The sequence below is a fragment of the Scyliorhinus torazame genome, chromosome 26 (genome assembly GCF_047496885.1).
Source record: "Scyliorhinus torazame isolate Kashiwa2021f chromosome 26, sScyTor2.1, whole genome shotgun sequence".
NCBI lineage: Eukaryota > Metazoa > Chordata > Chondrichthyes > Carcharhiniformes > Scyliorhinidae > Scyliorhinus > Scyliorhinus torazame.
Genome location: NC_092732.1, coordinates 14,379,561 through 14,399,814, shown reverse-complemented (window position 1 = coordinate 14,399,814; position 20,254 = coordinate 14,379,561). Strand labels below are relative to the sequence as shown.

Here is a 20,254-nt window from a genome sequence, read left to right as displayed (position 1 = left end):
CCTTAGTGTCCAAAGATGTGCAGGTTAGGTGGATTGGCCGTGTTAAATTGCTCCTTAGTGTCCAAAGATGTGCGGGTTAGGTGGATTGACCGTGCTAAATTGTCCCTTAGTGTCCAAAGATGTGCGGGTTAGGTGGATTGGCCGTGTTAAATTGCCCCTTAGTGTCCAAAGATGTGCGGGTTAGGTGGATTGGCCGTGTTAAATTGTCCCTTAGTGTCCAAAGATGTGCAGGTTAGGTGGATTGGCCGTGTTAAATTGCCCCTTAGTGTCCAAAGATGTGCAGGTTAGGTGGATTGGCCGTGCTAAATTGTCCCTTAGTGTCCAAAGATGTGCAGGTTAGGTGGATTGACCGTGCTAAATTGTCCCTTAGTGTCCAAAGATGTGCAGGTTAGGTGGATTGGCCATGTTAAATTGCCCCTTAGTGTCCAAAGATGTGCAGGTTAGGTGGATTGACCGTGTTAAATTGTCCCTTAGTGTCCAAAGATGTGCAGGTTAGGTGGATTGACCGTGCTAAATTGTCCCTTAGTGTCCAAAGATGTGCAGGTTGGGTGGATTGGCCGTGTTAAATTGTCCCTTAGTGTCCAAAGATGTACAGGTTAGGTGGATTGGCCGTGCTAAATTGTCCCTTAGTGTCCAAAGATGTACAGGTTAGGTGGATTGGCCGTGTTAAATTGTCCCTTAGTGTCCAAAGATGTGCAGGTTAGGTGGATTGGCCGCGCTAAATTGTCCCTTAGTGTCCAAAGATGTGCAGGTTAGGTGGATTGGCCGTGCTAAACTGTCCCTTAGTGTCCAAAGATGTGCAGGTTAGGTGGATTGGACGTGCTAAATTGTCCCTTAGTGTCCAAAGATGTGCAGGTTAGGTGGATTGACCGTGTTAAATTGTCCCTTAGTGTCCAAAGATGTGCAGGTTAGGTGGATTGACCGTGCTAAATTGTCCCTTAGTGTCCAAAGATGTGCAGGTTAGGTGGATTGGCCGTGTTAAATTGCCCCTTAGTGTCCAAAGATGTGCAGGTTAGGTGGATTAGCCGTGCTAAATTGTCCCTTAGTGTCCAAAGATGTGCAGGTTAGGTGGATTGGCCGTGTTAAAATGTCCCTTAGTGTCCAAAGATGTGCAGGTTGGGTGGATTGGCCGTGCTAAATTGTCCCTTAGTGTCCAAAGATGTGCAGGTTAGGTGGAATGACCGTGCTAAATTGTCCCTTAGTGTCCAAAGATGTGCAGGTTAGGTGGATTGGCCGTGCTAAATTGTCCCTTAGTGTCCAAAGATGTGCAGGTTAGGTGGATTGGCCGTGCTAAATTGTCCCTTAGTGTCCAAAGATGTGCAGGTTAGGTGGATTGGCCGTGCTAAATTGTCCCTTAGTGTCCAAAGATGTGCAGGTTAGGTGGATTGGCCATGCTAAATTGTCCCTTAATGCTTCCGGAGGCGGCTATGAAGGAGTAAGTCGCACATTCGGTGGCTCCTGCTCTGGTCGGACTTTTGGACCTGTCTCCCCGATCTTTTAACGGACTTGACTTGTAGAACGGATGTTAGAGGCAATTCTCTACTGAATTCCCACTTCGGTGCATGGAGAAAAATACTAGAAGTGTTCGTAAGGGCAGAAACAAAAAGACAGAGAAGACTTTGGCTGTAGTTGCAACAGGGGACAGCATGGCGGAGGGTCGGACCTCTGGCTTGTCGACCCAGCAGTCTATGGAGCAGCTGATGCAAGTCATTCAGGAAGGCTTTGCTACGCAGAAACGGGACTGCTTGGTCCCGTTTGATAAAAGCGTTGATTGAGCAGTTGGAGCTCAGGTTGGAAGTCCAGGATCGGGCGATCCACAAGGTGGAGAAGGGGACGGCTGAGCAGGAGGAGCATCAGACTGCGGTGGAGCTGGAGGTGGGGATGCTGTGAGACCAGCAGAAGAAGCTCCTGCAGAAGGTGGAGGACCGAGAGAATAGGTCCCGCCGGCTGAACCTCAGAATTGTCGGGCTCCCGGAGGGGTCCGAAGGAGCGGACGCTGGGGCATGCATCGCGGACATGTTTGAGAAGCTGCTGGGGGAGGGGGCATTCTCCCGGCCCTTGGAGGTGGACAGGGCTCACAGAGCACTCGCGAGAAAGTCGCGAATGGGAGACCCCCCCCACCCCCACCCCCACCCCCACCCCGAGGGCTATGGTGGTGAGATTCCACAGGGTCTCGGATAAGGAGCGTATTCTGCAGTGGGCAGACACGGAGCTGTAAGTGGGACAATAGCATCCTGCGGGTTTACCAAGACCTGAGCGTGGAGGTGGCCAGGAGGAGAGCCGGCTTCAACCCGATCAGGGCGATCCGTTTCAAGAAAAAGGTGAAGTTTGGACTGTTATACCCAGCCCGTCTCTGGGTCACGCATGAGGATCAGCACTTTCGAGTCGCCTGAGGACGCGTTGGACTTTGCAAGAAAGGGCTGACGAAGGACTGAGACCTTTTGAATTTGGCTGCAACGTTCGTGTTTCTGTTTTTGTAAAATATTTCTCGTTTTGCTTGGAACCAGCAGTAGAAGCGGAGTGAGTTTAGGTTTTCATTTGCACTGTTGGGGGGATGGAGGTGTGCTAGTTTTTGGTGTTTTCTGTTGGGCAATTGTTTGGGGATTGTTTGATGTTGGAGTTTGTTTGGGGGGGGGAACAATAGGTGGGAGACTATCTGGCGCCGGGGATGGGGGCCACCAAGGTAGCTGGGCGGGCTAGCTCACGGACACGCAGTGGGGATTGTGCACATGTTTGGTTTGAGAAAGGGATTGGGTTACAGAGTGTTGTTACTGGGGGGGGGGGGGAATGTTCTGCTGGCGAGGGAGGGACTTGGGCTGAGGGACAGAGAGGAGGTCGGGGGCTTGATGGGGGCGGGCCGGTCGTGGCGCGGATCACGGGCTGGTGGAGGGCCTAAAAATGGGGATGACGGATCGGCGGAGCGGGGGGGGGGGGGGGGGCAGGCAATGAGCCCCCCAACTCGGCTGATCACCTGGAATGTTCGAGGGTTAAATGGGCCGGTCAAAAGGGCACGTGTGTTCGTGCATCTTAGGGGACTGAAGGCGGACGTGGTAATGTTGCAGGAGACGCACCTTAGAGAAACTGACCAGATTAGATTGAGGAAAGGCTGGGTCAGTCAGGTCTTTCACTCGGGACTGGATTCAAAGACTAGAGGGGTCGCGATCCTGATCAATAAGCGGGTGGTGTTTGAAGTGGGTAGAATAGTCTCGGATGTGAGAGATCAGTACATTATGGTCAGTGGGAAACAGGAGGGGTGCAGGTGATATTAGTAAATGTGTGCGTGCCAAATTGGGATGATGTGGAGTTTATAAAGAGGATCCTGGGGAAGATACCGGACCTGGACTCGCACAGGTCGGTCATGGGAGGGGACTTTAACAAAGTTATTGACCCTGGCTTGGACCGGTCAAACTCGAAAACGGGCAGGGTGCCAGCAAGGGCAAAGGAACTGAGGGGATTCGTGGAGCAGATGGGGGGCTGGATCCATGGAGATTTGGGCAGCCGAGGGTGAAGGAGTTCTCCTTCTACTCACACGTGCATAAAGTGTACTCCCGGATTGATTTCTTTACTTTGAGCAGGGCCTTACTGGCTGGGGTGGTGGACACGGGGTACTCGGCGATCACAATCTCAGACCATGCTCCACACTGGGTTAATCTGCAGGTTAGTAAAGACAGTAACCAGCGCCCGCACTGGTGGTTAGATGTGGGACTTTTGGCGGACGAAGGGGTGTGCGAGCAGCTGAGGAAATGCATTCAGAACTACCTGCAGGTCAATGATACGGATGAACCTTCGGCAGCGGTGGTTTGGGAAGCACTGAAGGCGGTGGTAAGGGGGGACCTGATCTCGATCCGGGCTCATAGGGAGAAGGTGGACAGGGCAGAGACGGACAGACTGGTGAAGGAGATATTACCGATCGATAGGAGGTAAGCGGATACCCCAGAGGCAGGGCTCCTGAAGGAACGGCGGAGACTGCAGGCGGAGTTTAGCTTGTTGACCACAGGGAGGGCAGTGGAGCAGCTGAGAAAGGCGAGGGGGGCGATCTATGGGCATGGGGAGAAGGCCAGCAGAATGCTTGCACAGCAGCTTAGGAAGAGGGAGGCAGCTAGGGAGATAGGGAAAGTAAAGGACGGAGATGGGAACCTGGTTGGAGATTCAGTAAGGCGTTTAATTTTTATAGCAGGCTGTACAGGTCGGAACCCCCTACACGGCTGGAGGGGATGACGCGCTTCTTGGAGGGGCTGAATTTCCCAACGGTGGACGGAGAGCGGGTAGAAGGGCTGGGGGCCCCAATTGGGTTGGAAGAGATAGTAGAGGGCTTGAAGGCCATGCAGGCGGGTAAGGGCCCCGGGGCTGGACGGATACCCAGTGGAGTTCTATAAAAAGTTATCTGGGATATTGGGGCCGGTGTTGATGAGGATGTTCAATGAGGCAAGGGAAAGAGGGGTGCTGCCCCCGACGATGTCACAGGCAATGATTTCGCTGATTCTTAAGCGGGACAAGAACCTGGAACTGTGTGGATTCTACAGGCCAATCTCCCTGTTGAATGTAGATGCCAGGTTGCTTGTCCTCCAGGATTGAGGATTGTGTTCCGGACGGCTTTGCGCAGGTCAAAGAGACACAGCCTGAGTGAGACACATCCAGAGTGGGAATTTGGAACTTGGTAATTTGGTGCAGTGAGGTAATTCGGTGCAGAGTGGGAGAAGGTGCTTTTCCCTACTGTTTTGTTCTCTCTCTTTCTTCTGGCCTGTAACTTTTAATCAGCAGGGAGAGAACCTGAGAGCATCTGAGACCCTCGGAAGGTAAGTAAGTGATTTTTACTCATTTTTACTTTTATTACCTTTTCAAATTGTGTGTGGGGGGGGGCGGAAACTGAAGTGACATCACAGAAAAGCGGCGACCTGATTGGCTGGTTGGGAATCTACACTAAATTAAAAAAATTAAGCATTGGTAAACTAATTAAACATAATTAGTTAATTATCATTTAGAGGGGTATCGAAGCCAGAAATCGGAGAGGACTGTATTTAGCTTTCACATTTATATTAGAAATCTAGTGCTAGGAAACATATAGTTAACAGTAACTTTTAAAAAAACGTTTAAATTTAATTTACTAATTAATTGACGCAATGTCAGTTAGAGGGGTGCAGTGCTCTGACTGTGAGATGTGGCAGGTCCGGGAGGCTTCTAGCGTCCCGGATGGCTTAATCGGCAGAAAGTGCACCCAACTGCAGCTCCTCACACACCGCATGGTTCGGTTGGAGCAGCAGTTGGATGCACTTAGGAGCATGCAGGTGGCGGAAAGCGTCATAGATCGCAGTTATATAAATGTGGTCACACCCAAGGTGCAGGCAGAGAAATGGGTGACCACCAGAAAGGGCAGGCAGTCAGTGCAGGAATCCCCTGTGGTTGTCCCCCTCTCGAACAGGTATACCCCTTTGGATACTGTCGGGGGGGATTAGCCTATCAGGGGAAAACAGCAGCAGCCAGAGCAGTGGCACCACGGCTGGCTCTGATGTTCAGAAGGGAGGGTCAAAGCGCAGAAGAGCAATAGTCATAGGGGACTCTATAGTCAGGGGCACAGATAGGCGCTTCTGTGGACGTGAAAGAGACTCCAGGATGGTATGTTGCCTTCCTGGTGCCAGGGTCCAGGATGTCTCCGAACGGGTAGATGGCATCCTGAAGGGGGAGGGCAAACAGGCAGAGGTCGTTGTACATATTGGTACGAACGACATAGGCAGGAAGGGGCATGAGGTCCTGCAGCAGGAGTTCAGGGAGCTAGGCAGAAAGTTAAAAGGCAGGACCTCAAGAGTTGTAATCTCGGGATTACTCCCTGTGCCACGTGCCAGTGAGGCTAGAAATAGGAAGATACAGCAGCTAAACACGTGGCTAAACAGTTGGTGTAGGAGGGAGGGTTTGCGTTATCTGGACCACTGGGAGCTCTTCCGGGGCAGGTGTGACCTATATAAGGACGGGTTGCATCTAAACTGGAGAGGCATAAATATCCTGGCCGCGAGGTTTGCTAGTGTCACACGGGAGGGTTTAAACTAGTATGGCAGGGGGGTGGGCACGGGAGCAATAGGTCAGAAGGTGAGAGCATTGAGGGAGAACTAGGGAATAGGGCCAGTATGGCTCTGAGGCAGAGCAGACAGGGAGAAGTTGCTGAACACAGCGGGTCTGGTGGCCTGAAGTGCATATGTTTTAATGCAAGTATTATTACGGGTAAGGCAGATGAACTTAGAGCTTCGATTAGTACTTGGATCTATGATGTTGTTGCCATTACAGAAACCTGGTTGAGGGAAGGGCAGGATTGGCAGCTAAACGTTCCATGATTTAGATGTTTCAGGCGGGATAGAGGGGGATGTAAATCGGGTGGCGGAGTTGCGCTACTGGTTAGGGAGAATATCAAAGCTGCACTACGGGAGGACACCTCAGAGGGCAGCAAGGCTATATGGGTAGAGATCAGGAATAAGAAGGGTGCAGTCACAATGTTGGGGGTTTACTACAGGCCTCCCAACAGCCAGCGGGAGATAGAGGAGCAGATAGGTAGACAGATTTTGGAAAAGAGTAAAAACAACAGTATTGTGGTGATGGGAGACTTCAACTTCCCCAATATTGACTGGGACTCACTTAGTGCCAGGGGCTTAGACGGGGCAGAGTTTGTAAGGAGCATCCAGGAGGGCTTCTTAAAACAATATGTAGACAGTCCAACTAGGGAAGGGGCGGTACTGGACCTGGTATTGGGGAATGAGCCCGGCCAGGTGGTAGATGTTTCAGTAGGGGAGCATTTCGGTAACAGTGACCACAATTCAGTAAGTTTTAAAGTACTGGTGGACAAGGATAAGAGTGGTCCGAGGATGAATGTACTAAATTGGGGGAAGGCTAATTATAACAATATTAGGCAGGAACTGAAGAACCTAGATTGGGGGTGGATGTTTGAGGGCAAATCAACATCTGACATGTGGGAGGCTTTCAAGTGTCAGTTGAAAGGAATACAGGACCGGCATGTTCCTGTGAGGAAGAAGGATAAATACGGCAATTTTCGGGAACCTTGGATAACGAGAGATATTGTAGGCCTCGTCAAAAACAAAAAGGAGGCATTTGTCAGGGCTAAAAGGCTGGGAACAGACGAAGCCTGTGTGGAATATAAGGAAAGTAGGAAGGAACTTAAGCAAGGAGTCAGGAGGGCTAGAAGGGGCCACAAAATGTCATTGGCGAATAGGGTTAAGGAAAATCCCAAGGCTTTTTACACGTACATAAAAAGAAAGAGGGTAGCCAGGGAAAGGGTTGGCCCACTGAAGGATAGGCAAGGGAATCTATGTGTGGAGCCAGAGGAAATGGGCGAGGTACTCAATGAATACTTTGCATCAGTATTCACCAAAGAGAAGGAATTGGTAGATGTTGAGTCTGGAGAAGGGGGTGTAGATTGTCTGGGTCACATTGAGATCCAAAAAGACGAGGTGCTGGGCATCATGATAAATATTAAGGTAGCTAAGTCCCCAGGGCCTGATGGGATCTACCCCAGAATACTGAAGGAGGCTAGAGAGGAAATTGCTGAGGCCTTGACAGAAATCTTTGGATCCTCACTGTCTTCAGGTGATGTCCCAGTGCACTGGAGAATAGCCAATGTTGTTCCTCTGTTTAAGAAGGGTAGCAAGGATAACACATGGAACTACAGGCTGGTGAGCCTTACGTCAGTGGTAGGGAAATTACTGGAGAGAATTCGTCGAGACAGGATCTACTCCCATTTGGAAGCAAATGGACGTATTTGTGAGAGGCAGCATGGTTTTGTGAATGGGAGGTCGTGTCTCACTAACTTGATAAGAGTTATTCGAAGAGGTCACAAAGATGATTGATACAGGTAGGGCAGTGGATGTTATCATAGATTATCACAGAATTTACAGTGCAGGAGGCCATTCGGCCCATCGAGTCTGCACCGGCTCTTGGAAAGAGCACCCTACCCAAGGTCAACACCTCCACCCTATCCCCATAACCCAGTAACCCTACCAACACTAAGGGCAATTTTGGACACTAAGGGCAATTTATCACGGCCAATCCACCTAACCTGCACATCTTTGGACTATGGGAGGAAACCGGAGCACCCGGAGGAAACCCACGCACACACGGGGAGGATGTGCAGACTCCGCACAGACAGTGACCCAAGCCGGAATCGAACCTGGGACCCTGGAGCTGTGAAGCAATTGTGCTATCCACAATGCTACCGTGCTGCCCAATGTTGCTGCTGTTGTCTATATGGACTTCAGTAAGGCCTTTGACAAGGTCCCTCATGGTAGACCAGTACAAAAGGTGAAGTCACACGGGATCAGGGGTGAGCTGGCAAGGTGGATACAGAACTGGCTAGGTCACAGAAGGCAGAGAGTAGCAATGGAGGGATGCTTTTCTAATTGGAGGCCTGTGACCAGTGGTGTTCCGCAGGGATCAGTGCTGGGACCTTTGCTGTTTGTAGTATATATAAATGACTTAGAGGAAAATGTAACTGGTCTGATTAGTAAGTTTGCAGACGACACAAAGGTTGGTGGAATTGCAGATAGCGATGAGGACTGTCGGAGGATACAGCAGGATTTAGATTGTTTGGAGGCTTGGGCGGAGAGATGGCAGATGGAATTTAATCCGGACAAATGTGAGGTAATGCATTTTGGAAGGTCTAATGCAGGTAGGGAATATACAGTGAATGGTAGAACCCTCAAGAGTATTGAAAGTCAAAGAGATCTAGGAGTACAGGTCCACAGGTCATTGAAAGGGGCAACACGGGTGGAGAAGGTAGTCAAGAAGGCATACGGCATGCTTGCCTTCATTGGCCGGGGCATTGAGTATAAGAATTGGCAAGTCATGTTGCAGCTGTATAGAACCTTAGTTAGGCCACACTTGGAGTAGTGTTCAATTCTGGTCGCCACACTACCAGAAGGATGTGGAGGCTTTCGAGAGAGTGCAGAAGAGATGTACCAGAATGTTGCCTGGTATGGAGGGCGTTAGCTATGAGGAGCGGTTGAATAAACTCGGTTTGTTCTCACTAGAACGAAGGAGGTTGAGGGGCGACCTGATGGAGGTCTACAAAATTATGAGGGGCATAGACAGAGTGGATAGTCAGAGGCTTTTCCCCGGGGTAGAGGGGTCAATTACTAGGAGGCATAGGTTTAAGGTGCGAGGGGCAAGGTTTAGAGTAGATGCACGAGGCAAGTTCTTTACGCAGAGGGTAGTGGGTGCCTGGAACTCGCTACCGGAGGAGGTGGTGGAAGCAGGGACGATAGTGACATTTAAGGGGTAACTTGACAATTACATGAATAGGATGGGAATAGAGGGATACGGAACCAGGAAGTGTAGAAGATTGTAGTTTAGACGGGCAGCATGGCCGGCACGGGCTTGGAGGGCCGAAGGGCCTGTTCCTGTGCTGTACGTTTCTTTGTTCTTTATTCTTTTGTTATTGGGGAGGAGCAGACGGGGTTTGTTAAGGGCAGGCAGTTGGTGGCCAATGTAAGGTTGTTAAATGTGATCATGATACCCCCGGAAGGTAGGGAGGTGTAGGTAGTGATCGCAATGGATGCAGAAAAGGCTTTTGATCGGGTAGAATGGGACTATCTGTGGGAGGTACTGGGACTGTTCGGATTTGGGCTGGGCTTTATTGACTGGGTCAGGTTGCTGTATCAGGCTCCTGTGGCAAGTGCGCGGATGAACAGGACAACTTCGGACTATTTTAGACTGCACCGGGGGACGAGACAGGGATGCCCCCTCCCCTCACTGTTGTTTGCGCTGGCCATAGAGCCGTTGGCAATCACTCTGAGAGCTTCAAGGGGCTGGAGGGGACTGGTCCCGGGGGAGGGGGGGGTGGTGGAGCACAGGGTTTCGCTTTATGCGGATGATCTGCTTCTGTACGTTTCGGACCCAGTAGAGGGGATGGAGGAAATCATGAAGATTCTAGGGGAATTTGGCCGGTTTTCGGGGTATAAGGTAAATATGGAAAAGAATGAGATGTTTGTGGTTCAGGCGTGGGGACAGGAGGGGCGATTGGGGGAGCTGCCGTTTAGGTCAGGAGGGGGTAGTTTCAGATACTTGGGCATCCAAGTGGCGTGGGAATGGGACCGGCTGCATAAATCGAATCTGGCCCAGCTGGTGGACCAAATGAAGGATGATTTCCGGAGACGGGACGCGGTCCCGTTGTCGCCGTGGGTGCGTATGGAGGCGGCTTCTTGTAAGGGCGCCAGTCTGGGGGCGTTGGTAACTGCGCCTCTGCTGCTCCCGCCAGCGCGGTACTCCACCAGCCCCGTGGTGGTGGCGGCCCTGAGAGTTTGGGGGGCCAGTGGAGGTGGAATGTGGGAGCAGAGGGAGCATCGGTCTGGCCCCCAATCTGTAATAATCACCGGTTTGCCCCGGGAAGAATGGATGGGGGATTCCGGATATGGCGGAGAGCGGGGATTGAGAGGATGGGGATGTATTCATAGAGGGGAGCTTTCCGAGTATGAGGGCGCTGGAGGAAAGGTTTGGGCTGGCGAGGGGAAACAAATTCAGATACTTGCAGGTGCGTGACTTCCTTCGTAAACAGGTGGCAACCTTCCCGCTCCTACCGCCGAGGGGGATTCAGGACAGGGTAATTTCCAGAGGGTGGGTAGGGGGGCGTCTCGGACATCTATAAAGGAGCTTATGGGGTCGGAGGAGACGCAGACCGAGGAGCTGAAGCGTAAGTGGGAGAAGGAGCTGGGAGATAGAGGGTGTTCTATGGGCGGACGTGTTGAGTAGAGTCAACGCGTCTGCAACATGTGCCAGGCTCAGCCTGATACAATTTAAGGTTGTGCACTGGGCTCACATGACAGTGGCCTGGGTGAGCAGATTCTTTGGGGTGGAGGACAGACGCGCAAAATGCGCGGGAGGACCGGCGAACCATGTCCACATGTCCGGAACTTAGGGGATTTTGGCAGGGGTTTGCAGATGTTAAAAACGGTGTTAAAAACAAGGGTGGCGCTGGGTCAGGCTGTGGGAAGATCCGGGAATCCAGGAGGAGAAAGAGGCAGATGTTCTGGCCTTTGCTTCCCTGGTAGCCGGGAGACGGATACTATTGGCATGGAGGGACTCAAAGCCCCGAAGTCGGAGACCTGGCTATCTTTCTGTGTTTGGAGAAAATCAAGTTCGCCTTGAGAGGGTCACTGTTCAGGTTCGCACGGAGGTGGCAACCATTCGCCGACAGCTTTGCGGAAAATTCGTCAACAGACAGGGTGGTGGGGAGAGTCAATTTTAGGTAAGAATAGGGGGTCAATAAGAGTAGGACTTGTACGCAAGGTAAACGGTTTTTGCACTATGTTTATGGATTCACGTATCGTCTATTTAGTTGTTGTTTCTATACCAAACATACCCCAATAAATGTTTATTAAAAAAAAAAAATTGTCCCTTAAAGATGTGCAGCTGGCAAAATGAATTCTGAAGATGCTAATTGGGTGCAGGAGTCGACCATTCTACCCCTCGAGCATGCTCCACCGCCCTCTGGGGAACACAATGCGTGACACTCTTGACAGATGAAATTTCTCCTCATCTCCTTCTTAAATCGGAGATCTATCATTGTCAAATCTCTCCCTTATTTCTACCCTCTCCCACGAGGTACCCACCCTGTCAGAGCGCCCCCCCCCCTCAGCATTTTATGGATACAGGCCGGACCAGCTCAACCTTTCCTCAGAAGACTACATTCCCCCACGTCCAACACACCCACCCTGCACCCCGGGACATGTCGCGTATATCTTCTCTGAGCCGTTAATCCAATTGAATCCTTTACAGCGGAGACCAAAGCTGTACCAGTACTCCACAGAATCCCGACACTGCAGGACACCATTCGGCCCATCGAGTCTGCATCAACTCTCCAAAAGAATGCCCTACCCAAGCCCACTCCCCTCCCGGCCGATCCCCGTAACCCCACCCAACCTGCACATCTTTGGACACAAAGCGGCAATTTATCATGGCCAATCCACCTAACCTGTACATCTTTGGACACTAAGGGACAATTTAGCACGGCCAATCCACCTAACCTGCACATCTTTGGACACAAAGCGGCAATTTATCATGGCCAATCCACCTAACCTGTACATCTTTGGACACTAAGGGACAATTTAGCACGGCCAATCCACCTAACCTGCACATCTTTGGACACTAAGGGACAATTTAGCACGGCCAATCCACCTAACCTGCACATCTTTGGACACTAAGGGACAATTTAGCACGGCCAATCCACCCAACCTGCACATCTTTGGACACTAAGGGGCAATTTAGCACGGCCAATCCACCTAACCTGCACATCTTTGGACACTAAGGGACAATTTAGCACGGCCAATCCACCCAACCTGTACATCTTTGGACACTAAGGGACAATTTAGCACGGCCAATCCACCTAACCTGCACATCTTTGGACACTAAGGGACAATTTAGCACGGCCAATCCACCTAACCTGCACATCTTTGGACACTAAGGGGCAATTTAGCACGGCCAATCCACCTAACCTGCACATCTTTGGACACTAAGGGACAATTTAGCACGGCCAATCCACCTAACCTGTACATCTTTGGACACTAAGGGACAATTTAGCACGGCCACTCCACCTAACCTGCACATCTTTGGACACTAAGGGACAATTTAGCACGGCCAATCCACCTAACCTGTACATCTTTGGACACTAAGGGACAATTTAGCACGGCCAATCCACCTAATATGCATATCTTTGGACGCGGAGGGGCAATTTAGCACGGCCAATCCATCTAACCCGCACATCTTTGGACACTAAGGGCAATTTAGCACGGCCAATCCACCTAACCTGCACATCTTTGGACACTAAGGGACAATTTAGCACGGCCAATCCACCTAACCACATCTTTGGACACAAATCGGCAATTTAGCACGGCCAATCCCCCTAACCTGCACATCTTTGGAAGCGGAGGGGCAATTTAGCACGGCCAATCCACCTAACCTGCACATCTTTGGACGCGAAGGGACAATTTAGCACGGCCAATCCACCTAACCTGCACATCTGTGGACACTAAGGGACAATTTAGCATGGCCAATCCACCTAACCTGCACATCTGTGGACACTAAGGGACAATTTAGCACGGCCAATCCACCTAACCTGCACATCTTTGGACACTAAGGGACAATTTAGCACGGCCAATCCACCTAACCTGCATATCTTTGGACGCGGAGGGGCAATTTAGCACGGCCAATCCACCTAACCTGCACACCTTTGGACACTAAGGGACAATTTAGCACGGCCAATCCACCTAACCTGTATATCTGTGGACACTAAGGGGCAATTTAGCACGGCCACTCCACCTAACCTGCACATCTTTGGACACTAAGGGACAATTTAGCACGGTCAATCACCTAACCAGTACATCTTTGGACACTAAGGGGCAATTTAACACAGCCAATCCACCTAACCTGTATATCTGTGGACACTAAGGGGCAATTTAGCACGGCCAATCCACCTAACCTGCACATCTTTGGACACTAAGGGGCAATTTAGCACGGCCAATCCACCTAACCTGCACATCTTTGGACACTAAGGGACAATTTAGCACGGCCAATCCACCTAACCTGTACATCTTTTGACACTAAGGGACAATTTAGCACGGCCCATCCACCTAACCCGCACATCTTTGGACACTAAGGGACAATTTAGCACGGCCAATCCACCTAACCTGCACATCTTTGGACACTAAGGGACAATTTAGCACGGCCAATCCACCTAACCTGCACATCTTTGGACACTAAGGGGCAATTTAACACGGCCAATCCACCTAACCTGTACATCTTTGGACACTATGGGGCAATTTAGCACGGCCAATCCACCTAACCTGCACATCTTTGGACACTAAGGGACAATTTAGCACGGCCAATCCACCTAACCTGCACATCTTTGGACACTAAGGGGCAATTTAGCCCGGCCAATCCACCTAACCTGTACATCTTTGGACACTAAGGGACAATTTAGCACGGCCAATCCACCTAACCTGCACATCTTTGGACACTGAGGGACAATTTAGCATGGCCAATCCACCTAACCTGTACATCTTTGGACACTAAGGGACAATTTAGCAGGCCAATCCACCTAACCTGCACATCTTTGGACACTAAGGGACAATTTAGCACGGCCAGTCCACCTAACCTGCACATCTTTGGACACTAAGGGGCAATTTAGCACGGCCAACCCACCTAACCTGCACATCTTTGGACACTAAGGGGCAATTTAGCCCGGCCAATCCACCTAACCTGCACATCTTTGGACACTAAGGGACAATTTAGCACGGCCAATCCACCTAACCTGTACATCTTTTGACACTAAGGGACAATTTAGCACGGCCAATCCACCTAACCTGCACATCTTTGGACACTAAGGGACAATTTAGCACGGCCAATCCACCTAACCTGCACATCTTTGGACACTAAGGGACAATTTAGCACGGCCAATCCACCTAACCACATCTTTGGACACAAATCGGCAATTTAGCCCGGCCAATCCACCTAACCTGCACATCTTTGGACACTAAGGGACAATTTAGCACGGCCAATCCACCTAACCTGTACATCTTTTGACACTAAGGGACAATTTAGCACGGCCAATCCACCTAACCTGTACATCTTTGGACACTAAGGGACAATTTAGCACGGCCAATCCACCTAACCACATCTTTGGACACAAATCGGCAATTTAGCACGGCCAATCCACCTAACCTGCACATCTTTGGACACTAAGGGACAATTTAGCCGGGCCAATCCACCTAACCTGCACATCTGTGGACACTAAGGAACAATTTAACACGGCCAATCCACCTAACCTGCACATCTTTGGACACTAAGGGGCAATTTAGCCCGGCCAATCCACCTAACCTGCACATCTTTGGACACTAAGGGACAATTTAGCACGGTCAATCACCTAACCTGTACATCTTTGGACACTAAGGGACAATTTAGCACGGCCAATCCACCTAACCTGCACATCTTTGGACACTAAGGGGCAATTTAGCCCGGCCAATCCACCTAACCTGCACATCTTTGGACACTATGGGGCAATTTAGCACGGCCAACCCACCTAACCTGCACATCTTTGGACACCAAGGGGCAATTTAGCCCGGCCAATCCACCTAACCTGCACATCTTTGGACACTAAGGGACAATTTAGCACGGCCAACCCACCTAACCTGCACATCTTTGGACACTAAGGGGCAATTTAGCCCGGCCAATCCACCTAACCTGCACATCTTTGGACACTAAGGGGCAATTTAGCACGGCCAATCCACCTAACCCGCACATCTTTGGACGCGAAGGGGCAATTTAGCACGGCCAATCCACCCAACCTGCACATCTTTGGACGCGAAGGGACAATTTAGCACGGCCAATCCACCTAACCCGCACATCTTTGGACACTAAGGGACAATTTAGCACGGCCAATCCACCTAACCCGCACATCTTTGGATACTAAGGGACAATTTAGCACGGCCAATCCACCTAAATTGATTCATCAGCCTGTAACGTGGCATCTTATTGACGACCTTCAGGAAGTCTAGATATATTACATCAACCGTGCCACCCTTGTCTACCCTCCTTAGTGGAGCAATCTGATTTCCCCTTCAGTTGGGGTTCCACTATTACTCCCTGTTGCTGAGGCCGAGCTTGGTTATCTATACCACCCCCCCCCCCCCCACCCCCACGTAGCTCCCTCACAGAGACGGGTAGGCGGCGCTACCTGGTGTTCTCGCCGCCGCTTCTCCGCCGCATGGTAGAGTTTGTGGATGCCCAGCGCCGAGCGCTGCTTGAACTCCCGGCCGCAGACGCCGCACTGAAGGGGCCAGTCCTCGTTGTGGCGGTGCTGGTGTTTGGTCAGCGAGGAAGAGTGGCTGAACTCCTTGGCGCAGCTGGGGCACTTGTAAGGCTTGGCGCCGGTGTGGGTCACCTGGTGGCGGCGAAGGGTGGCCGAGCGGCTGAAGCCCCGGCCGCAGGCGGAGCACTGGAAGGGCCTCTCCCCGGAGTGGGTGCACTGGTGCTGAGCCAGGTGCGAGGAGCAGCCGAAACGCTTGCCGCAGGCTGGGCACGGGAGGTGCCGGCGGTCGCCCCTGCCGTGGGCTGCCAGGTGCAGCTTCAGCTGGCCGTACTGCTCGAAGCTCATGCCGCACTCGGAGCAGATGAAGCAGTCGTCGTCCTCGGCCGCCTCGGCTGGCCGCCTGCCGGTCCGCGACGGAATGGTCTCCCGCACGGTGTCCTCCACTGGCCGTAGGGCAGTGCCCGCACCCTGTACCAGCTCCATCGTGGAGCTTCGCTGACCCTGCAACAGAGAGAACAATTATTGATTCAGTCAGCACACAGAGAATATCACTGCCTGTGACAGTTCAGGGTGTGGCAGTAACCGGCTGCCAGTTACGGGTCAGACCCTCGCTGCCGGTTACGGGTCGGACCCTCGCTGCCGGTTACGGGTCAGAGTCGGACCCTCGCTGCCGGTTACGGGTCAGTCAGACCCTCGCTGCCGGTTACGGGTCAGAGTCGGACCCTCGCTGCCGGTTACGGGTCAGTCAGACCCTCGCTGCCGGTTACGGGTCAGAGTCGGACCCTCGCTGCCGGTTACGGGTCAGAGTCGGACTCTCACTGCCGGTTACGGGTCAGACCCTCGCTGCCGGTTACAGGTCGGACCCTCGCTGCCGGTTACGGGTCAGAGTCGGACCCTCGCTGCCGGTTACGGGTCAGAGTCGGACTCTCGCTGCCGGTTACGGGTCAGACCCTCGCTGCCGGTTACAGGTCGGACCATCGCTGCCGGTTACGGGTCAGAGTCAGACCCTCGCTGCTGGTTACGGGTCAGAGTCAGACCATCGCTGATTGTTACGGGTCAGACCCTCGCTGCCGGTTACGGGTCAGACCCTTGCTGCCGGTTACGGGTCAGACCCTCGCTGCCGGTTACGGGTCAGAGTCAGACTCTCGCTGCTGGTGACGGGTCAGAGTCACACCCTCGCTGCTGGTTACGGGTCAGACCTTCGCTGCCGGTTACGGGTCAGACCCTCGCTGCCGGTTACGGGTCAGACCCTCGCTGCCGGTTACGGGTCAGTCCCTCGCTGCCGGTTACAGGTCAGACCCTCGCTGCTGGTTACGGGTCAGAGTCAGACCCTCGCTGCCGGTTACGGGTCAGACTCTCGCTGCCGGTTACAGGTCAGACCCGGACTCTCGCTGCCGGTTACGGGTCAGACTCTCGCTGCCGGTTACGGGTCAGAGACGGACCCTCGCTGCCGGTTACGGGTCAGAGTCAGACCCTCGCTGCCGGTTACGTGTCAGACTCTCGCTGCCGGTTACGGGTCAGACCCTCGCTGCCGGTTACGGGTCAGACTCTCGCTGCCGGTTACGGGTCAGAGTCGGACTCTCGCTGCCGGTTACGGGTCAGACTCTCGCTGCCGGTTACGGGTCAGACCCTCGCTGCCGGTTACGGGTCAGAGTCGGACTCTCGCTGCCGGTTACGGGTCAGACTCTCGCTGCCGGTTACGGGTCAGAGTCGGACCCTCGCTGCCGGTTACGGGTCAGAGTCGGACCCTCGCTGCCGGTTACGGGTCAGACACTCGCTGCCGGTTACGGGTCAGAGTCAGACCCTCGCTGCCGGTTACGGGTCAGACCCTCGCTGCTGGTTACGGGTCAGACTCTCGCTGCCGGTTACGGGTCAGAGTCGGACTCTCGCTGCCGGTTACGGGTCAGAGTCGGACTCTCGCTGCCGGTTACGGATCAGAGTCGGACTCTCGCTGCCGGTTACGGGTCAGACCCTCGCTGCCGGTTACGGGTCAGAGTCGGACTCTCGCTGCCGGTTACGGGTCAGACTCTCGCTGCCGGTTACGGGTCAGAGTCGGACTCTCGCTGCCGGTTACGGGTCAGAGTCGGACTCTCGCTGCCGGTTACGGGTCAGAGTCGGACCCTCGCTGCCGGTTACGGGTCAGACTCTCGCTGCCGGTTACGGGTCAGAGTCGGACTCTCGCTGCCGGTTACGGGTCAGACTCTCGCTGCCGGTTACGGGTCAGACCCTCGCTGCCGGTTACGGGTCAGACTCTCGCTGCCGGTTACGGGTCAGAGTCGGACTCTCGCTGCCGGTTACGGGTCAGAGTCGGACTCTCGCTGCCGGTTACGGGTCGGACTGTCGCTGCCGGTTACGGGTCAGAGTCGGACCCTCGCTGCCGGTTACAGGTCAGAGTCGGACTCTCGCTGCCGGTTACAGGTCAGACTCTCGCTGCCAGTTACGGGTCAGACCCTCGCTGCCGGTTACGGGTCAGAGTCGGACTCTCGCTGCCGGTTACGGGTCAGAATCTCGCTGCCGGTTACGGGTCAGAGTCGGACTCTCGCTGCCGGTTACGGGTCAGACTCTCGCTGCCGGTTACGGGTCAGAGTCGGACTCTCGCTGCCGGTTACGGGTCAGAGTCGGACCCTCGCTGCCGGTTACGGGTCAGAGTCGGACTCTCGCTGCCGGTTACAGGTCAGACTCTCGCTGCCGGTTACGGGTCAGACCCTCGCTGCCGGTTACGGATCAGAGTCGGACTCTCGCTGCCGGTTACGGGTCAGACTCTCGCTGCCGGTTACGGGTCAGAGTCGGACTCTCGCTGCCGGTTACGGGTCAGAGTCGGACTCTCGCGGCCGGTTACGGGTCAGACTCTCGCTGCCGGTTACGGGTCAGAGTCGGACTCTCGCTGCCGGTTACGGGTCAGACCCTCGCTGCCGGTTACGGGTCAGAGTCGGACACTCGCTGCCGGTTACGGGTCAGAGTCGGACTCTCGCTGCCGGTTACGGGTCACAGTCGGACTCTCGCTGCCGGTTACGGGTCAGACTCTCGCTGCCGGTTACGGGTCAGACCCTCGCTGCCGGTTACGGGTCAGAGTCGGACTCTCGCTGCCGGTTACGGGTCAGACTCTCGCTGCCGGTTACGGGTCAGACTCTCGCTGCCGGTTACGGGTCAGACCCTCGCTGCCGGTTACGGGTCAGAGTCGGACCCTCGCAGCCGGTTACGGGTCAGAGTCGGACCCTCGCTGCCGGTTACGGGTCAGAGTCGGACTCTCGCTGCCGGTTACGGGTCAGACTCTCGCTGCCGGTTACGGGTCAGAGTTGGACTCTCGCTGCCGGTTACGGGTCAGAGTCGGACTCTTGCTGCCGGTTACGGGTCAGAGTTGGACTCTCACTGCCGGTTACGGGTCAGAGTCGGACTCGCGCTGCCGGTTACGGGTCAGAGTTGGACTCTCGCTGCCGGTTACGGGTCAGAGTCGGACTGTCGCTGCCGGTTACGGGTCAGAGTCGGACCCTCGCTGCCGGTTACAGGTCAGAGTCGGACTCTCGCTGCCGGTTACAGGTCAGACTCTCGCTGCCAGTTACGGGTCAGACCCTCGCTGCCGGTTACGGGTCAGAGTCGGACTCTTGCTGCCGGTTACGGGTCAGAATCTCGCTGCCGGTTACGGGTCAGAGTCGGACTCTCGCTGCCGGTTACGGGTCAGACTCTCGCTGCCGGTTACGGGTCAGAGTCGGACCCTCGCTGCCGGTTACGGGTCAGACACTCGCTGCCGGTTACGGGTCAGAGTCAGACCCTCGCTGCCGGTTACGGGTCAGACCCTCGCTGCTGGTTACGGGTCAGACTCTCGCTGCCGGTTACGGGTCAGAGTCGGACTCTCGCTGCCGGTTACGGGTCAGAGTCGGACTCTCGCTGCCGGTTACGGGTCAGACTCTCGCTGCCGGTTACGGGTCAGACCCTCGCTGCCGGTTACGGGTCAGAGTCGGACTCTCGCTGCCAGTTACGGGTCAGGCTCTCGCTGCCGGTTACGGGTCAGAGTCGGACTCTCGCTGCCGGTTACGGGTCAGACTCTCGCTGCCGGTTACGGGTCAGAGTCGGACTCTCGCTGCCGGTTACGGGTCAGAGTCGGACCCTCGCTGCCGGTTACGGGTCAGACTCTCGCTGCCGGTTACGGGTCAGAGTCGGACTCTCGCTGCCGGTTACGGGTCAGACTCTCGCTGCCGGTTACGGGTCAGACCCTCGCTGCCGGTTACGGGTCAGACTCTCGCTGCCGGTTACGGGTCAGAGTCGGACTCTCGCTGCCGGTTACGGGTCAGAGTCGGACTCTCGCTGCCGGTTACGGGTCGGACTGTCGCTGCCGGTTACGGGTCAGAGTCGGACCCTCGCTGCCGGTTACAGGTCAGAGTCGGGCTCTCGCTGCCGGTTACAGGTCAGACTCTCGCTGCCAGTTACGGGTCAGACCCTCGCTGCCGATTACGGGTCAGA

The 20,254-nt window shown here is 53.9% G+C and overlaps 1 protein-coding gene across 2 annotated transcripts in view; it reads right to left on the bottom strand.

Annotated features, from left to right (window-relative positions):
* The window catches only part of LOC140402904 (uncharacterized), a 64,435-nt gene extending 45,681 nt beyond the window's left edge, over positions 1-18,754 (bottom strand). For both annotated transcript variants that reach the window (XR_011938182.1, XM_072490538.1), the window contains exon 1: positions 15,722-18,754. Coding sequence is in view for 1 of the 2 variants with exons in the window: in XM_072490538.1 (XP_072346639.1) it covers positions 15,722-16,279 (558 nt within the window). In the remaining variant the exon portion in view is untranslated. The remainder of the gene's footprint in view (positions 1-15,721) is intronic.
* Positions 18,755-20,254: the final 1,500 nt, after the last annotated feature.